At 39.9% G+C, this 17,806-nt stretch overlaps 3 protein-coding genes and 1 non-coding gene across 11 annotated transcripts in view; 3 read left to right on the forward strand and 1 right to left on the reverse strand.

The window, feature by feature from the left end:
- zgc:153284 (uncharacterized protein LOC751696 homolog) overlaps nucleotides 1-1,437 on the forward strand; it is a 3,792-nt gene extending 2,355 nt beyond the window's left edge. The window contains exon 3 of the mRNA XM_062044676.1: nucleotides 1,192-1,437. Within this exon, the coding sequence (XP_061900660.1) occupies nucleotides 1,192-1,254 (63 nt within the window). The 3' untranslated portion in view covers nucleotides 1,255-1,437. The remainder of the gene's footprint in view (nucleotides 1-1,191) is intronic.
- Nucleotides 1,438-2,854: 1,417 nt separating this feature from the next.
- On the forward strand, nucleotides 2,855-11,883 carry rps12 (ribosomal protein S12). Its single transcript, XM_062044697.1, has 6 exons — nucleotides 2,855-2,973; nucleotides 3,098-3,143; nucleotides 7,349-7,465; nucleotides 7,658-7,760; nucleotides 10,916-11,017; nucleotides 11,799-11,883. Exons 2-6 carry the CDS (start codon nucleotides 3,130-3,132, stop codon nucleotides 11,859-11,861), a joined length of 399 nt encoding a protein of 132 aa, XP_061900681.1. The 5' UTR covers nucleotides 2,855-2,973; nucleotides 3,098-3,129; the 3' UTR covers nucleotides 11,862-11,883.
- On the forward strand, nucleotides 7,502-7,584 carry LOC133649293 (small nucleolar RNA SNORD100). The gene has a single exon (XR_009826036.1). It is a non-coding gene; the product is annotated as a small nucleolar RNA SNORD100 (small nucleolar RNA).
- A 132-nt stretch (nucleotides 11,884-12,015) lies between the features above and the next one.
- Nucleotides 12,016-17,806, reverse strand: part of eya4 (EYA transcriptional coactivator and phosphatase 4) — a 120,405-nt gene continuing 114,614 nt past the window's right edge. For 5 of the 8 annotated variants that reach the window (XM_062044686.1, XM_062044685.1, XM_062044680.1 and 2 more), the window contains 3 exons: nucleotides 13,641-13,762; nucleotides 13,224-13,324; nucleotides 12,017-12,503 (listed from right to left, as the gene is read on the reverse strand). In XM_062044686.1, coding sequence (XP_061900670.1) covers nucleotides 12,423-12,503; nucleotides 13,224-13,324; nucleotides 13,641-13,762 — 304 coding nt within the window. In that variant the 3' untranslated portion in view covers nucleotides 12,017-12,422. Of the gene's footprint in view, nucleotides 12,504-13,075; nucleotides 13,177-13,223; nucleotides 13,325-13,640; nucleotides 13,763-17,806 lie in introns of all 8 variants that reach the window. The other 3 variants (XM_062044681.1, XM_062044688.1, XM_062044682.1) reach the window with 3 other exon arrangements.

A 17,806-nucleotide genomic window follows, 5' to 3' on the forward strand; every position in this document is an offset into this window, starting at 1 on the left:
ATATATATATATATATATATATATATATATATATGTGTGTGTGTGTGTATATATATATATATATATATATATATATGTGTGTGTATATATATATATGTGTGTATATATATATATATGTGTGTATATATACTGTAAGTCTGTAATATGATTACATTTTTATTTAAAAATAAATATCCACTAGAACACCATCATACAATAAAATAGTAACAATTTGTAATAATTTATAATAATTAAGTCAGAAAAATAAATAAGTAGCTGTCAATATATAAAAATTATGGTATATTAATTTCATAAATGAAAATATTTTTCAGTCCCAACCAAGAAATAAAAACACATTTAAAAAAGAAAAAAACCCAAAAACATTTTTTAACTCTAACCAAGGAATAAAAGTTACATTTGACTCTGTTTCATTGTTAGGCTCGACCCATGTTTTTTCATTGAATAGTCAAAGGCCAAGACTTTCTAAAGGATTTACAATATTTATTAAAAACAGATCAGAGGTAAACATTACACCGTTGGTTTCACTCTCGCCAAGAATTAGCCATGATCAACAATTCTTCACGCTTGTTGTAGTAAAAAAAAAGCCGACAAGTTCACAGTGTGACAGATTCCATGGTTTCCCGAGGCTGGGGATGAGCCCAAGGAAAAAGAAGCAAGGACAGTTCATGAGAATGTGGGCCAGTCCAACGCCAACAAGAAGCTTTGGGTGGTGCCATCAATCAATAAGGAAAATTTGTGTACTAATTAAAACTATCAGATTTGCAGCTAACTAAAATAATTTTTATAATCTAAAAATATTAAGAATTGTATCTTTGTACCAATGGAGATCCAGATTAAAAATAACCTGAACAAGCCTCATGTCTTGAAACATCAGCAGGCCCGAAGGCTAAAGTCAGACATGAGTGTGTGCTTTTTATCAAAACAGTTTGAAGTCATTACAGTTCAAAACTACATCGAGTAAACTTATGTGTATAGTTGCTATACATTCTAACATTATCAGGACACAAGTTCTGTTTTAGTATACAGTATTATATGTGTGCTCAAATACATGTGTTGAAATTGTTCCAAAATCGCATTTCTTTAAATGGGACACCACTTCCATCAATGTGGTTGTACAAATGTAATTACTGCACACATTTTTTGATCTTTTATATGTATTTGTTTCTCATGCACTTTTTGTTTTCCATTCAGGATTTCACTGCATTCGACAATGCAATCGAGATGGAACAATTGGAGGCGTTTCTCAAAATCTGATCAGCCACAGCCTGTCCATTTGTTTCTGCATTGTCAATATAACACAAATAAATCTATATGTAAAAATATATATTGTTTTGTTGTTGTTGGGATGCTGTCAAATTTCCTACAATAAATATGGCTTGTTTTTATTTTGTTCTCAAGAAAACAGCTGGAATTTTGAAAATGTATGTTTGAAAGAAAATAAACAAAATTATTAAAATGACTTGACATTGGTCTGCAATCATTGCTTACTATAAATTATATCGTAATGCATTATTACAATGGTGTAAAGCTGGTAGTCCAAAGTGCGGCCCGGGGGCCATTTGCAACTCGCAGCTATTTTTTAACGCCCCGCGGCACATTCAAAAGTGGAATAAAAGAGCAAACAAGTAATGTAACAGACAAATGTTGGCATAATTAAACTAATAGCACAAAGCTGACATGTAGGCATTTTTTTAACTGTCATTGTTTAAGAAAATAATAAAACAATATACTGCGATGAGGTGGCGACTTGTCCAGGGTGTACCCCGCCTTCCGCCCAAATGCAGCTGAGATAGGCTCCTGCAACCCCCGCGACCCCAAAAAGGACAAGCGGTACAAAATGGATGGATGGATGGACTTGACAGATAGATCTGGAGTGGATCTCAAAATTTAAGTGTTGAAAGTAAAAATTATATATTGATATATGACCTATTTTTAACACATTTATGAGAGGGGGAGCCTTTTGGATCCCCAATACCTTTAGTGTGCTTTTTTTTAACTGTCATTGTTCAAGAAAAATATTGAACCAAAAGCAATATTGTTCATCATCAATGTTTATTTATATAGCCCTAAATCACAAGTGTCTCAAAGGGCTGCACAAGCCACAACGACATCCTCGGTACAGAGCCCACATACGGGCAAGGAAAAACTCACCCCAGTGGGACGTCGATATTGTTATGAATTATTTAAATTTTTAAGACTCCAGTTACTTCCATGAATTGATTAACGTGGACCCCGACTTAAACAAGTTTAAAAACTTATTCAGGTGTTACCATTTAGTAGTCAATTGAATATGTACTATACTGTGCAATCAAGTAATACAAGTTTCAATCAATTAATTCACATAAAAAGTTCCACTTTGAACATTTTTTGTGGGAAATACTTCATATTTTGTGTTTTCCCAATAAAGGGTTTTGCCAAAAGGACAAAAAAAATGTTTTAAAGTACACTTTTGGTCAACAGAGTTAATCTTTAGATTTAAGCGTTGAAAGTAAAAAAAGATATTAACATGTGACTTATTTGCAACACTTTAATTAGACTATAAGACCCTTTTGGGTCTCCAGGACCTTTATCATTCACCAAAACTGCGGGAAACCCTAAGGTATACAATAGATATTGTATTTGTTTCAAAAATATAAAATTGCCCCCCCACATGCTTTTATTTTTTAGTGTCCGGCCCTCAGTGGGAAAAGTCTGGACACCCCTGGCCTGGTGTAAAGGCAACATTTTCCACTATTAACACACATTCCTGTCTTCATTACGGCTTTTCTTGCTATTTTCTAAATTATTATTATTCAAGTGCCAAGTAATTATTAACAAACCTTTTGGTTAAAAATTGATTAATAAACTACGTAAAGAAAAGCTGAAAATTAATCAGGCCGTCTTCCGACGCCATCTAAGGGGGGCCTTGCAGCCTTAAAGCAATGGCGCGCACTGATGACGTCCTCTTTACCCGCTGCCCGAAAGGAGGAAACGGTGCGTTTCTACTTTTTCGCCAACAATCCAACGGATTAAACTATCATCCGCTATCATTACTTCATCAAAACAAAATCTTAATGATGGAGAATAATTCCTATGTATTGTCTGTCGTTTATTGCAGAAGTTTAGGTCCGCCATCCATCCTTATCTACAATGGCCGAGGAAGGGTAAGCTCAACTCTTGGAAGTAGTTGCTAGTTTATAATAAATGTTATAACTGAACCGTTATTGAAATACATTTTCAAAGGTGAACATTTAGTGGTTGGTTTTACTCCGACTATACTGATAGTTGTCGAATGTATCTTTTGTTATGCAAAAAATACGACTGCATGGCGCATGTTGTCGTGTTAGCCGGCGATCTAATAATGTAATGCCGCCTGATTCCATACAGTACAACTTCGTTTTTAAAGCTTTCAAACAAATTTAATGAGAAATAAAGTGCTGTACAATAAACGTAAAGTGTATACTTAAAACATAACCTTACACAACGTATTAAGTAATACATGTGAATATCCTTGCATTTTTCTAATATGCTACACTAAGGGCTTTTTAGACTTCAATTTAAATGTCAACGCGTATGACTCTAATTCACCACTATTGTCATGCATTGAGCTCACACATACACGCATGATGACTTCTATCTTATGTCAGATACCCCTTCACTTTCCAATGAGTGACATTAATATTCTGACAAGCTGGAAGCTCAGTCCCATCCTTATAAATAAATGATAAATGGGTTATACTTGTATAGCGCTTTCCTACCTTCAAGGTACTCAAAGCGCTTTGACAGTATTTCCACATTCACACACACATTCACACACTGATGGCGGGAGCTGCCATGCAAGGCGCTAACCAGCACCCATCTGGAGCAAGGGTGAAGTGTCTTGCCCAAGGACACAACGGAAGTGACTAGGATGGTAGAAGGTGGGGATTGAACACCAGTAACCAGCAACCCTCCGATTGCTGACACAGCCACTCTACCAACTTCGCCACGCCGCCCCTATGATGATATATTATGATCGAACAATCTCTAATGGTGTTCTTTTTTTTCTTTTTTTTATAAATCTCTTGTAAAAAAATATACACCATAAAGTAGTGAGAAACACATCAATGATGAGTAAAGCTAAAAATGTTCTAAACCAAAAATCACTTCATATTCTTTACTCAGGGTTCGTACTGGTGCTTAAAAACCTTGAAAATGCTTGGATTTTAATGTTGTGTTTTCCAAGGTTTGAAAAATGCTTGAATTTTGGGTGAAATGCTAGGAGAAATGTTCATCATATTTCTCAGCAGTCTGACTCAATAGGCTAGTTATAAAATGGAAAAAAATAAAATACGTTTCCTTAAAAATGAAAGCTACACGCTTGATCCGTTGGCATTGCACGAGCCCCTACATTAGATTGTTGTCATGCCAGAGCCATACATACGGCTGTGTCGGTCCATCATGCCGGGAGGTTGTCGTTTTAATGAACGTGATGTATGCATGAATTATGATACAAACAAGTAAACAATAATTATTTCTTGTAAGGAATGATTTATACATGAATGATGATGATGATACAATCAAACACGTTAACAACGTTTGCAGACGCCAATGACATTGAATGGTTTACAGCAGGGGTGTCAAACTCAAATAGTGGGCCAGAATTTTAAACTGAACAAAGCCGCGGGCCAAAGTTGAACAAACTAACCTTTTAATAGGGACCCAAACAAGTTTTGCATTGAATATTTAACAAGCAAGGCTTATATAACTTTATAGTGACATGCTAAATCGAGTTTCAAATGATAATAATAATAATTAAAAAATGTGAATGGCATATCAAATACAATTTAATAAAAATGTAATGCCTCTTTTCTATTTGCAGCCTCCTGAGGTAAATATCAACATTAACTTTTTCCACAGGCTAATAAATTAGAAAATAAAATAAGAATGAATAAACCAACCATTCAGGACTTTAAACTGCTCAGTTTGCAACACACTGATCTAATCTGATGTGCCAAAGCCAGATACCTGACATCTTTTCTTGGATGCTAGTTCATTAATGTCGGGGCTCAGGCTTTGAGCTGAGGCATCTTTCATTATCGAACGAAGTTGTTAATCAGTCATTATATCTCGTAGTCCACCCGGACGGACCACAGTCTTGGGGGCGGGCTTTAAAGGCACTGCGTTTATCGTCCTCCACGAGCTGTCGTCACGTCTGCTTTTCATCCATTCCAACAACGTGCTGGCCCGATCACAAAATGTGCGACTTCAGCACTCACACACACACGTAAATGCAATGCATACTTGGCCAACAGCGATACAGGTTACGGTATTTTCCGCACCATAAGCCGCACCTTCAATGAATGGCATATTTCAAAACTTTGTTTACCTATAAGCCGCCCCGTGTTATAAGCCGCACCTACGCTGCGCTAAAGGGAATGTCAATAAAACAGTCAGGTCAGTCAAACTTTAATAATATATTACAAACCAGCGTCCTAACAACTCTGTTCACTCCCAAAATGTAATGTGCAAATGTGCAATCACAAAAATAGTAACATTCAAAATTGTGCAGAGCAATAGCAACATCAATAACTCAACGTTGCTCGAACGTTAATGTCACACAACACACAAAATAAACATTTAAAGCTCACTTTCTGAAGTTATTCCTCATTCACAAATCCCTCGAATTATTCTTCTTAGGTGTGCTTCACTTGTTTTTTGACACCATCTGTGATGTGGGCGCGCATGGAGTCGTAGATCAACAGGGACGGAGCTGCGTGAAAAAAGTCACCCGGTCTCTTCGCGTAAACTTCTCTCAACCACTCGCTCATCTTTTCTTCATCCATCCATCCCTTCGAGTTAGCTTTTATGATGACGCCGGCTGGAAAGTTCTCTTTTGGCATGGTCTTCCTTTTGAATATCACCATGGGTGGAAGTTTCTGGCCGTTAGCATGGCAAGCTAGAACCACAGTGAAGGACGACTTCTCATTCCCTGTGGTGCGAATATTCACCGTACGTGCTCCTGTTGTATCCACAGTGCGGTTCACAGGAATATCAAAAGTCAGTGGAACCTTGTACGCGTGTCTCTTAGTAGGAGCCATTTTGTGGTCTTTACAGAAACTCACAAATGAAATGAAACGTAATATCCGCGCACTTCTTCTTCTAGGGGGGCGGGTGCTCACCTTGGCGGTTGCTTACAGTAGAAGAAGAAGCGCTTCCTCTTCTATGGGGGCGGTTGCTTACCGTAGAAGAAGAAGCGCTTCCTCTTCTACGGGGAAAAAAGATGGCGGCTGTTTACCGTAGTTGCGAGACCTAAACTTTATGAAAATAAATATGAATATTAATCCATATGAGGCGCACCGGGTTATAAGCCGCACTGTCAGCTTTTGAGAAAATTTGTGATTTTTAGGTGCGGCTTATGGTGCGGAAAATACGGTACACTGACGGTACCCATATAAATAACTTTAACACTGTTAGAAATATGCGCCACACTGTGAATCCACACCAAACAAGAATGACAAACACATTTCGGGAGCACATCCGCACCGTAAAACAACATAAACACAACAAAACGCGCTACCCCTTCAAAGGGTACTGGAAAATTGATCTTGAAAGTCCTTAAAAAGTGCTTGAATTTGGCCATGGAAAAGGTGTACGAGCCCTGTTTACTGCTTGCTACTGTTAACATATCTTGAGTTATTGTGTAGAAATATGGGGAAACTACAAATATCACTAACGGTGTTACAAAAAAGATAAATTAGAATAATACATATTGTTGGATATAGAGAACATACAAACCCCTTATTAAATCACAATGATTAAAATTCAATGATTTGGTGCATTTGCAAACAGCTAAAATTATGTATAAAGCAAACTATAACCTGCTACCCGAGAATGTACAGCAATTCTTCTCAACAAGTGAAATATAACCTTAGAGGAAAATCTAATTTAAAACATTTGTATGCTCGTACAACACTTAAAACCTTTTAGTATATCAGTATGTGGAATTAAATTATGGAATGGATCAAACAAAGCACCAATATGATTCAGTTTAACAGACTGTTCAAACTATAAGTGTTCACAAAGTACACGGAACAAGAATTATTATGAACATCTTGAACCCTTTTTTTAATGAGACAAAGATTATGTATTTAATATTTGTTTGCTTATTATGGTATATTATTTATTTGTTCACTGTTCTGATACAGAGAACAAGGAAATTGGATAAAATTGCTATGGTATGAAAAGGGGTAGGATTAAATAAGCTCTGCTTCTTCCTACTCCTTTTCAAACGTGCTGTAAGGAAACAACTGGAAATGTGTGATGCATTACATTGTATCGTATGCACGTTCCAAATAAACTGGAACTGAATCGTCGTTTTCCTCCTTAGCATTGCTGCCGGAGGTGTGATGGATGTTAACACCGCTCTCCCTGAAGTGCTCAAGACCGCACTTATCCATGATGGCCTTGCCCGTGGTATCCGAGAGGCTGCTAAGGCACTAGACAAGTAGGTCTTGTATCTCACCTAATGGACTCTTCACAGTGTATCAATGATGATTCCTTGGCTCCCTCTTCTGAACACCATGAGGAGATTGCCACTGTCACCAAATTCTTGTCTGAGACATGCTACCTTTTCATTTAAGTGCATGAGTACAGTTTGTCATTTCATTGAATTAATGCAGTGCACTCATTTATCCAGGCGCCAGGCCCATCTGTGCGTCCTTGCCGCCAACTGCGACGAGCCCATGTACGTCAAGCTGGTGGAGGCCCTCTGCGCCGAGCATCAGATCAACTTAATCAAGGTGAGGCTCATATAATTGTTATACATTAATAGCAAAAATATAGGAGTGTAACTATTAATTAAAATATTGAGTAATACTCCTTTGCCTTCCAGAATATAGGTATCAATCCAACGTCATTCTAAAAGGAAATCTATCGATTTTATTGCTTTGGGAGAAGAAAAAAAACATCCATCCATTTTCTACCGCTTGTCCCTTACTGGGTCGGGGGGGTGCTGAGTCTATCCCATAAGTTAAACATTTTTTATTAAGGACGTTAATCATTCAAGTCTGTCTTGCCCGTCTGTGGCGTCATCCCATAAGTCGGCAAAACAAATACGGCGGATACCGTTGACCGGTCATACCAAATGCAAACGCCACAAGACAACATCATAAATTACAACTTTCATCTACAGCATGATTGCCAAAGACCCAACAAATAGACACCGCAATACAATGATATAGACCGGCAACACAAGTTTTAAGCCTCAAAGGCTGTGACGGAAGTGACATCGGAGCAAGCTATGGCAACTGAAAGTAATATATTCATTTTATGGAAATGTAAATGAAGTTATTTATAATTGAAAAAGTTTTCAGTCCAATTTTTTCTGTAACTTTTGCAACATTTGCTGTGGTCCATATGATTCGGAAGTCGGAGCTGGGAATGACGTCACAGCCGACTTATGAGCGTTCCAGTTACAATCTCGGAAATCAAGATTGCCACATCCACGAAAGCTATTCTTGCGCTTGCCTTGTGTGAAAACAAGCAACTTGGGGGAAGTATGCACTCTTTCTGCAACCTTCCAATACCCACCGGTGGATGAAGGGGCAGCACTAAAGCTATTGCTGGCGATGTATAGCGTATATGCCTCATGAAGTAAATGTAGTTTACACCACAGTGACGTTACATATATGAGCATACAACACACTGTATATGCAGCCATCTTTGAAACAAAATCTGTGGAGGTGAGAATGCTTCGGCTTTCAGAGTCGGAAATCCGATCTTGAGGGGCGTTCCGGTTTGAAATGCCGACTAAGAACTCGGAAATTCCGACTTCCCAGTACAGATGGAGTTGATCATTACATTTTCAACTTTCTGTCTCAGGAAGTCGGCGAGTCGCTGAAATTTGTCTGCTGTCTCTTCTGTTCTGTCTTTATATTGTTGTGGCTTATACAGTATTTTCCGCACTATAAGGCGCACCTTCAATGAATGGCATATTTCAAAATTTTGTTCATATATAAGGCGCACCTACTGTATGTCAACAAAACAGTCAGGTCAGTCAAACTTTATTAATAGATTACAAACCAGCGTTCTGACAACTCTGTTCACTCCCAAAATGAATAAACGGCTGATTTACTCGTGTTACGTAAATCAAACGTTAGCGCTATCACAATATAGTAACACTCGAAATAGTGCAGAGCAATAACAATATATCAATAACTCAACGTTGCTCAAACGTTAATGTCACGCAACACACAAAATAAACATGTAAAGCTCACTTTATGAAGTTATTCCTCATCCACGAATCCCTCAAATTTTTCTTCTTCAGTGTCCGAATGAAACAGTTGGGCGAATACGGCATCCAAAATGGCCGGCTCTGTCTCGTTGAAGTTGTCATTAATGGAGTGAGTGTCGCTGCTGTTTAGCAGTTCAGTGACAATTCCTGCCTTCCTGAAAACTCCGACCACAGTTGGGACTGAATCAGCCCAGGCATTTACAATCTACTGGCAGATAGTGGCGTATGTCGTCAGGCGCCGTCTCCGTCTTGGTGAACGTGTGTTCGCCTTCTGTCATCCACTGTTCCCACGCAGTTAGCAGTCTAGCTTCGAATGCCCTGTTGACACCAATATCTAGTGGCTGGAGTTCTTTTGTCAATCCGCACGGAATGACGGCGAGTATTGAATTAAGCGCGTAAGCGTGTCTCTTAATGTGATGTCATGAGCTAGGGAATATAACTACACTACCCAGCATGCAACGGGAGTGACGAGCATGCGCGGTTTGTTAGAATGTGGTTATGAGCACGCTGTGAGTAAACTTTGAGAACTCAGCCAACACGCCTCATCTGCATTATTTATAATTAGACAGGCAACACACTTAATAGGAGCCATTTTGGGGTCTTTACAAACACACAAATGGAAATGAAAAGTCACATATCTCAGCATGCACTGCACACTTCTTCTACGGGGAAAAAAGATGGCGGCTGTTTACCGTAGTTGCGAGACCTAAACTTTATGAAAATGAATATTAATATTAATCCATATATAAGGCGCACTGTCAGCTTTTGAGAAAATTTGTGGTTTTTAGGTGGGCCTTTATAGTGCGGAAAATACGGTAGTTGTTACGGCTTTGTTGTTGTGACTATTCTGTTACTGTAGCGGTTTATTAAAATGAAGTGGTAGCAGGGCAAATCACTGCTCATTTAACCTGAAAATATTTGGTCGCACTTAATTTTATTTATTTTTCATTTGTATTATTTCTATTTTGCAAAACAAAAGCAACAGGTAAACTTAATGAATTCAATGAGAAGAGTTGTCTGTTGCACTTTATTTTTAATATTGTATTTAATGTTATAAAACAAGCATAAGTGGCAGGCAAATCTAGTGTTCAAATGTTAGCTACTGTACCTTTTATTGAAAATTTGGGCAGAAAAGGTTTCCTGTTAATTCAACCTCAAGTGTCAGTTGCGCTTTATTAAAATAAGAAGTGAATGCATTGGCCAATTTTTTACTTGGTTGTTTGTATTCATAATTCATGTCTACTTAATTCCCACACAAGAAATAACATTAAAATGGGAAACGTTACCTTCAGTGTACAGTATCCAGTATTTATTTCACACTGGTTAATTTTTTTGCGAAGAAGTTACTGAATCAATTTCAACTCAATGAATTGTTTCGGATCTTATTGTTCTAAAAAATCGTATCGTCAACCACAAATTCTGATTAGATTTGCTGTTAAAACAAATCGTGATACCCTTACAAAATTAGGAAGACTTTTCTTGTCATGTTTGGTATAATGTACTGCTGTCTTTCTGATTATGAATGTCGCTCCCTCTGCTGGAAGCTTGTGATGAGATGACACTCTTACCCAATTTGTCTGAGCTAAAGCGAAGAGTACCCATACTTCTTTGTATAAACAATTGCATTCATGGAACATTGACAATGTGTGCCATCTATCTCAGGTTGATGACAATAAGAAGCTTGGCGAGTGGGTTGGTCTGTGCAAGATCGACCGTGAGGGCAAACCCCGTAAGGTGGTGGGCTGCAGCTGCGTAGTTGTGAAGGTAAGCAAACACCATCAATTGGGCCCTATAATGCAAACCCAACTTTTCTTACTTGTATGAGGGTATTTGGGATCCTCGTAAGTCTTGAAAATATGAAATCAAACCATGGGGGCATGGCAGACAGATTTATAAAAACGTCTTGCCTTCCTTCCTGCTTCCTCCAAAGTAGCCATTTGGAAACTTTAGTTACATCATCTGCTTCAGTTACTGGATATCTCCATATATGGTAGGGATTTACCTGAAGAGCTTTGTGCTGTGGAGCAGACTGGCTTGTACATGCATGCCAAAATCTTCCGCTGTAGCGTACAGTTGAAGTGTTAATGTCCGTGAACTATCAAAGTTTTTAAAAACTACAACATGGCTGACTGTGTGGAGACTGTCGAAGGGGGCTTGGCCTGGAGGAGGGCTTCAGCACCTAAATAGGACGGCACATTCTGGAGAGATGGTAAAATGGCATCCAAGCAGCTGCAAAACATGCAAGATTTTGACCAGAGTGCCACATTACAATTTCAGTAGACCACAAGGAAGGCTTTTTTTAAATGTAGTAAACATATGGTACTTAGATGTCTTGGTGAGATTGTAATGTCTGAGATTAGGTTAGATTATTATGTCCATTTCAACATAGACTAGATTATGTCATACTCACCATGTAGCAATTGTGCCATTAAACATCGTTTCAAGTGGCTTAGGATAGCTGCAATGATTTGTAGGATCTTTGTGGTCATCGAAGGGTTGTCTCCTCTAATTTTGACCTTTTGTCTTCCCCCAATTCCCAACACAGGACTATGGCAAGGAGTCTCAAGCCAAGGATGTCATTGAGGAGTACTTCAAAGCCAAGAAATAAAAAACTGGAAATGGCATTATAATCTCAAGTGTTTGACTGAATCTGTGCATGACTGATGGGTCTTATCATGTTTGTCTGACATAATTATGAAGCGTTATGAGGAACTGGTACACATAAGAGAAGTCAGAAATTGTTCGGAAAGGATTTTGTCTTTTTAATATGTACACTTCTGAAAAGAACAGACTGACAACACATTAAGGCACAACACATGATGCATTTTCTGAACCCCTCCCACCCTCGTCGCTTCAAAACAAATACCTCTAAAATAACATAACTTCATTGACACACCACCCACACCTCAGCCCTTCATTTTATTGCAAATAATTTACACAGGCGCCTGTATCAGGCTTGCCGGAAATAAAATAAAAGCCGCTTATCTCTCTACACAGTAACTGTCCAGAGACCAGCCAAGTCCATTTGAAAATGTCCATGTGGAGCTTCTCAGTCCTCATTGCTTTTTAAGACATTCAGTTTGTAAATCCAGATGTTCAAAAAAAAATTGCAGTGTATAGTTTCTTCTTAAATAGTTATACAAAAAGGGGTAAGCAAGTCCATACAGTTTTACAGGTACTCAAACTCCAGTGCTTGATGTAACGCCAGCAGGTCAGAGTGGCTTGATATCCTCCAGAAGGGCATGTTATGCTGTGGAGAGGACACAAACACTGAAAAACAATTGATACGGAATGTAAGCGATGCAACAAACACTGCAAACCAAATCCATGCTGTCCTAAAAGCTCTATAAGTGGGGAAATGTTTGCTTTCCTGCCAAAGCTTCAAAAAACTATTTCCATTCTGATTAACACATTTTTCTTCAATTTAGGATTAAAATCTGAATACCTGACAAAAATTTACATTTTTCTTCACAATCTGCTGAACTGAATAAATGACATTCTTGGCATGAAAGCAACTGAGCACTCATCTTAAACCTCTCTAACCCCAACACACACAAACTGAAAATATTAGAGAAATACAATTTTGCATATACAGCAAAACAATAGAGAAGAGCCCACAAACCAAATTGCTTTAAAAACATCACCATTGAATTTTAGTAGAGGAAGATTTGATGTGAGTTCTCGCACTTGGAAAGAGAACAGCCAGTGAGGTGAAAAAGCAAAAAGGACTATCAGTAAACCGCTACAGCAAAGACAGGCAGCCTTCAGCCAATCAGAGCTCACACTGCACCGAGTGGGCGGGGCCACAGCAAGTCTATTTACCTTTTTGGCTGCCTGCTCCTCTTCCACACCGTCCCCCACAACAACATACACTACTTTCCTGCCAAACCTTTGCATTATGCGCTCAAAGCAACTCTCTTTTCCTGCAAATAAACAAGAAGGTGGTCAAAAAGGGTCAAAGGTCATTTACCTGGCCGGCTGCATGCTCTTCATCCTTGCCGTCGCCAACCACAACATACGTAATGTTAGTGCCAAAGCGGGAGACTATACGCTCAAAACAGCTCTCTTTGCCTGGGGGACAAAAAATGACTTTCACAGGGTTTCTTTTTGTTTAGATGATTGAATGATGTGGTTATAACAAAGTGAATAATACTGCTGATTTCTGTCAACAGAAGATGGATTAACAATTGCCAAGTCCACAAGTGTGATGTTTGTGATGATTTCTCAATAGAGTCTGCACAGGTTGCTCCAATTTGAAGGCCACAACTTTTCTCGGTACGTACTCTTCTGTATTATCACCATCAAATCAATACAGTATGATGTCAACAAACCGTTACCATGACGACCGCTGTTTCAAGTGTTTAGCTACTGTGCGTGTGTGTCTTGCCTATTTTTGTCGCACTGTAGATGTTCTCGATGGGGAACACAGAACCCAGACTGTACAGGAGAACTTTAGCCAGTGCCGGTATGAGCTGCGTGGTGGTCACCATCACATTGACGCAGTTACTCCTGCAGAGGGGACAAGAGCAAAGTACGTAGGGTCACGACCACAGGTGTCCCAATACAACATTTTTACTGCCGGTACAATACCGATATTGGACTAATGAGTACTGGCCGATACTGATATATAATCCAATACAATATCAGTATGAAAAATACACACTCTGTAGTGTGGAATGTCAGGAAAGGTTTGATCAAGTGAAATTACAACTGTCTTTATGGCAACTGTCTTTAAGTTAAGTGGAGTGGTTTTTATCTTTTTCCGGCGACACCTTGTGGTCATAATATTTTGTATGTAAGCTCATGACTTAGTAAGTTGATTGATGCAGACACGTTTGTTACTGGATACTTTGTAACTAAGTAATGGGTAACTATATTTATTTGATACTTGTTTATATTGACACATGTGTTTTAGATTGCAATATTGATCAATTAAGGACATTGATTACATGTGTGCTATTGTATGCTTAGCTGTTGTGTAGCTGCTGGCTCCTACTGGCCTACCATGTTTACCTTTTGTAAATGACTTGACTAAGAGACAAGAAAATAATAACCATGTGTGCGTACTGGAGGACATTTAGATGTTTAACGCGCTGCAGGACGCTAATATGCTAGCCCATATATCGACTCGGGACAGCCCTTGTTACTACAGTGGACAGCCCTTTTTACTACAGGGGACAGCCCTTGTTACTACAGTGGACAGCCCTTGTTACTACAGGGGACAGCCCTTGTTACTACAGGGGACAGCCCTTGTTACTACAGTGGACAGCCCTTGTTACTACAAGGGACAGCCCTTGTTACTACAGTGGACAGCCCTTGTTACTACAGGGGACAGCCCTTGTTACTACAGGGGACAGCCCTTGTTACTACAGGGGACAACCCTTGTTACTACAGGGGACAGCCCTTGTTACTACAGTGGACTACTCTTGTTACTACAGGGGACAACCCTTGTTACTACAGGGGACAGCCCTTGTTACTACAGTGGACAGCCCTTGTTACTACAGTGGACAGCCCTTGTTACTACAGGGGACAGCCCTTGTTACTACAGGGGACAGCCCTTGTTACTACAGGGGACAACCCTTGTTACTACAGGGGACAGCCCTTGTTACTACAGTGGACAGCCCTTGTTACTACAGGGGACAGCCCTTGTTACTACAGGGGACAGCCCTTGTTACTACAGGGGACAACCCTTGTTACTACAGGGGACAGCCCTTGTTACTACAGGGGACAACCCTTGTTACTACAGGGGACAGCCCTTGTTACTACAGTGGACTACTCTTGTTACTACAGGGGACAACCCTTGTTACTACAGGGGACAGCCCTTGTTACTACAGTGGACAGCCCTTGTTACTACAGTGGACAGCCCTTGTTACTACAGTGGACAGCCCTTGTTACTACAGGGGACAACCCTTGTTACTACAGGGGACAGCCCTTGTTACTATAGTGGACAGCCCTTGTTACTACAGTGGACAGCCCTTGTTACTACAGGGGACAGCCCTTGTTACTACAGGGGACAGCCCTTGTTACTACAGGGGACAACCCTTGTTACTACAGGGGACAGCCCTTGTTACTACAGTGGACAGCCCTTGTTACTACAGGGGACAGCCCTTGTTACTACAGGGGACAGCCCTTGTTACTACAGGGGACAACCCTTGTTACTACAGGGGACAGCCCTTGTTACTACAGTGGACTACTCTTGTTACTACAGGGGACAACCCTTGTTACTACAGGGGACAGCCCTTGTTACTACAGTGGACAGCCCTTGTTACTACAGTGGACAGCCCTTGTTACTACAGTGGACAGCCCTTGTTACTACAGGGGACAGCCCTTGTTACTATAGTGGACAGCCCTTGTTACTACAGTGGACAGCCCTTGTTACTACAGGGGACAGCCCTTGTTACTACAGTGGACAGCCCTTGTTACTACAGTGGACAGCCCTTGTTACTACAGGGGACAGCCCTTGTTACTACAGGGGACAGCCCTTGTTACTACAGGGGACAACCCTTGTTACTACAGGGGACAGCCCTTGTTACTACAGTGGACTACTCTTGTTACTACAGGGGACAACCCTTGTTACTACAGGGGACAGCCCTTGTTACTACAGTGGACAGCCCTTGTTACTACAGGGGACAACCCTTGTTACTACAGGGGACAACCCTTGTTACTACAGTGGACTACTCTTGTTACTACAGGGGACAACCCTTGTTACTACAGGGGACATCCCTTGTTACTATAGTGGACAGTCCTTGTTACTACAGGGGATAGCCCTTGTTACTACAGTGGACTACTCTTGTTACTACAGGGGACAACCCTTGTTACTACAGGGGACAGCCCTTGTTACTACAGTGGACAGCCCTTGTTACTACAGGGGACAACCCTTGTTACTACAGGGGACAACCCTTGTTACTACAGTGGACTACTCTTGTTACTACAGGGGACAACCCTTGTTACTACAGGGGACATCCCTTGTTACTATAGTGGACAGTCCTTGTTACTACAGGGGATAGCCCTTGTTACTACAGTGGACTACTCTTGTTACTACAGGGGACAACCCTTGTTACTACAGGGGACATCCCTTGTTACTATAGTGGACAGCCCTTGTTACTACAGGGGACATAGGGATGATGTTTGATAAGAAATTATCGAGTTTGAGGCTATTATCGAATCCTCTTATCGAAGCGATTCCTTATCGATTCTCTTATCGAGTCCAGATAGGTTGTTGTATATGGAAAAAAACACACAATATTTGGTTTAACAAAAGCTCACTTTTATTATATAAAAAAAATAATCTAATAAATAAATAAATATTGACTGTTACCCCGCTAAAAAATAAAATAAAAAAAATAAATATTGACTGTTGTTACCCAAAGTGTATTAAGTGGGATTTTTCAGAAAAACAAATATATACAGTAACACAAAAACAACCTGTCTCTGTGATCACTATAGGTGTATAAATAATACTATAGTGTTAAATAAAATCAGTCCCTTGGGCAGAAAACTGAAAATAATACAGCTCTCCAAAAATGCACTTCTGCTGCTATTTGACATAACTGTTTGTTATGATGCTTTGACATTTTTGCACTTTATTTCTTTACTGAAAGAAAATTCTATGAAGAGAAAAGTTGTTTGCAAATGTGGTTACAATGGTAAAAAATTAAAAGTTAAAGCTAAAAATAAATACACTTTATTGAGTTAAAATCTTTCTTTTTAGGGGGAAAGATATGATGTTATGAGCTAGGGCAGGGGTCGGCAACCTTTACCACTCAAAGAGCCATTTTGGCAAGTTTCACAAATTAAAGAAAGTAATGGGAGCCACAAAAAATTTTTTTAAATTTAAAATGAAAAACACTGCATACAAAGCTTAAATGCTTTGTGCTATGTTAACCAGGGGTCTCCGACACACGCACCGGCACGCACTTTAATGTGGAAATTTGATGCTAGTGCAGCCCGCGAGTTTTGAATGAATGGCGCTTGATAGCGTCATACTTGCCAACCCTCTCATTTTTCCTGGGAGACTCCCGAATATCAGAGCGTGATGACACTGCATTTGGCGCCCTCTACAGTCTGCCCTAACAGTGTACCTGCTCAACCACACTTAGATGAAATTTCAGCTTGCTCATGTAAGTGACAGCAAGGCGTACTAACTCAGCAGCCACACATCTTACACTGATGGTACCAATACCCAGAATCCCATGCAGCCCTAACTCTTCCGCTCAACCAACGCACGGAGAGGGGTGGGGGGGGGGGGGGGGGCGGGGGGTGGGGGGGGGTTTGATGTGTGGGGGGATTTGGTGGTAGCGGGGGTGTATAATGTAGACCGGAAGAGTTAGGGCTGCATGGGATTCTGGGTAATGGTTGTGTTGTGTTTATGTTGTGTTACGGTGGGATGTTCTCCAGAAATGTGTTTTTCATTCTTTTTTGGTGTGGGTTCCCAGTGTGGCGCATATTTGTAACGTAACAATGTTAAAGTTGTTTGACGGCTACCGTCAGTGTAAGCTGTGTGGCTGATGAGTAAGTATGCTTTGCTGTCTCCTGTGTGTGCAAGTAATAACA

This window comes from Entelurus aequoreus, linkage group LG04 (genome assembly GCF_033978785.1).
Source record: "Entelurus aequoreus isolate RoL-2023_Sb linkage group LG04, RoL_Eaeq_v1.1, whole genome shotgun sequence".
NCBI classification, from domain to species: Eukaryota; Metazoa; Chordata; class Actinopteri; order Syngnathiformes; family Syngnathidae; genus Entelurus; species Entelurus aequoreus.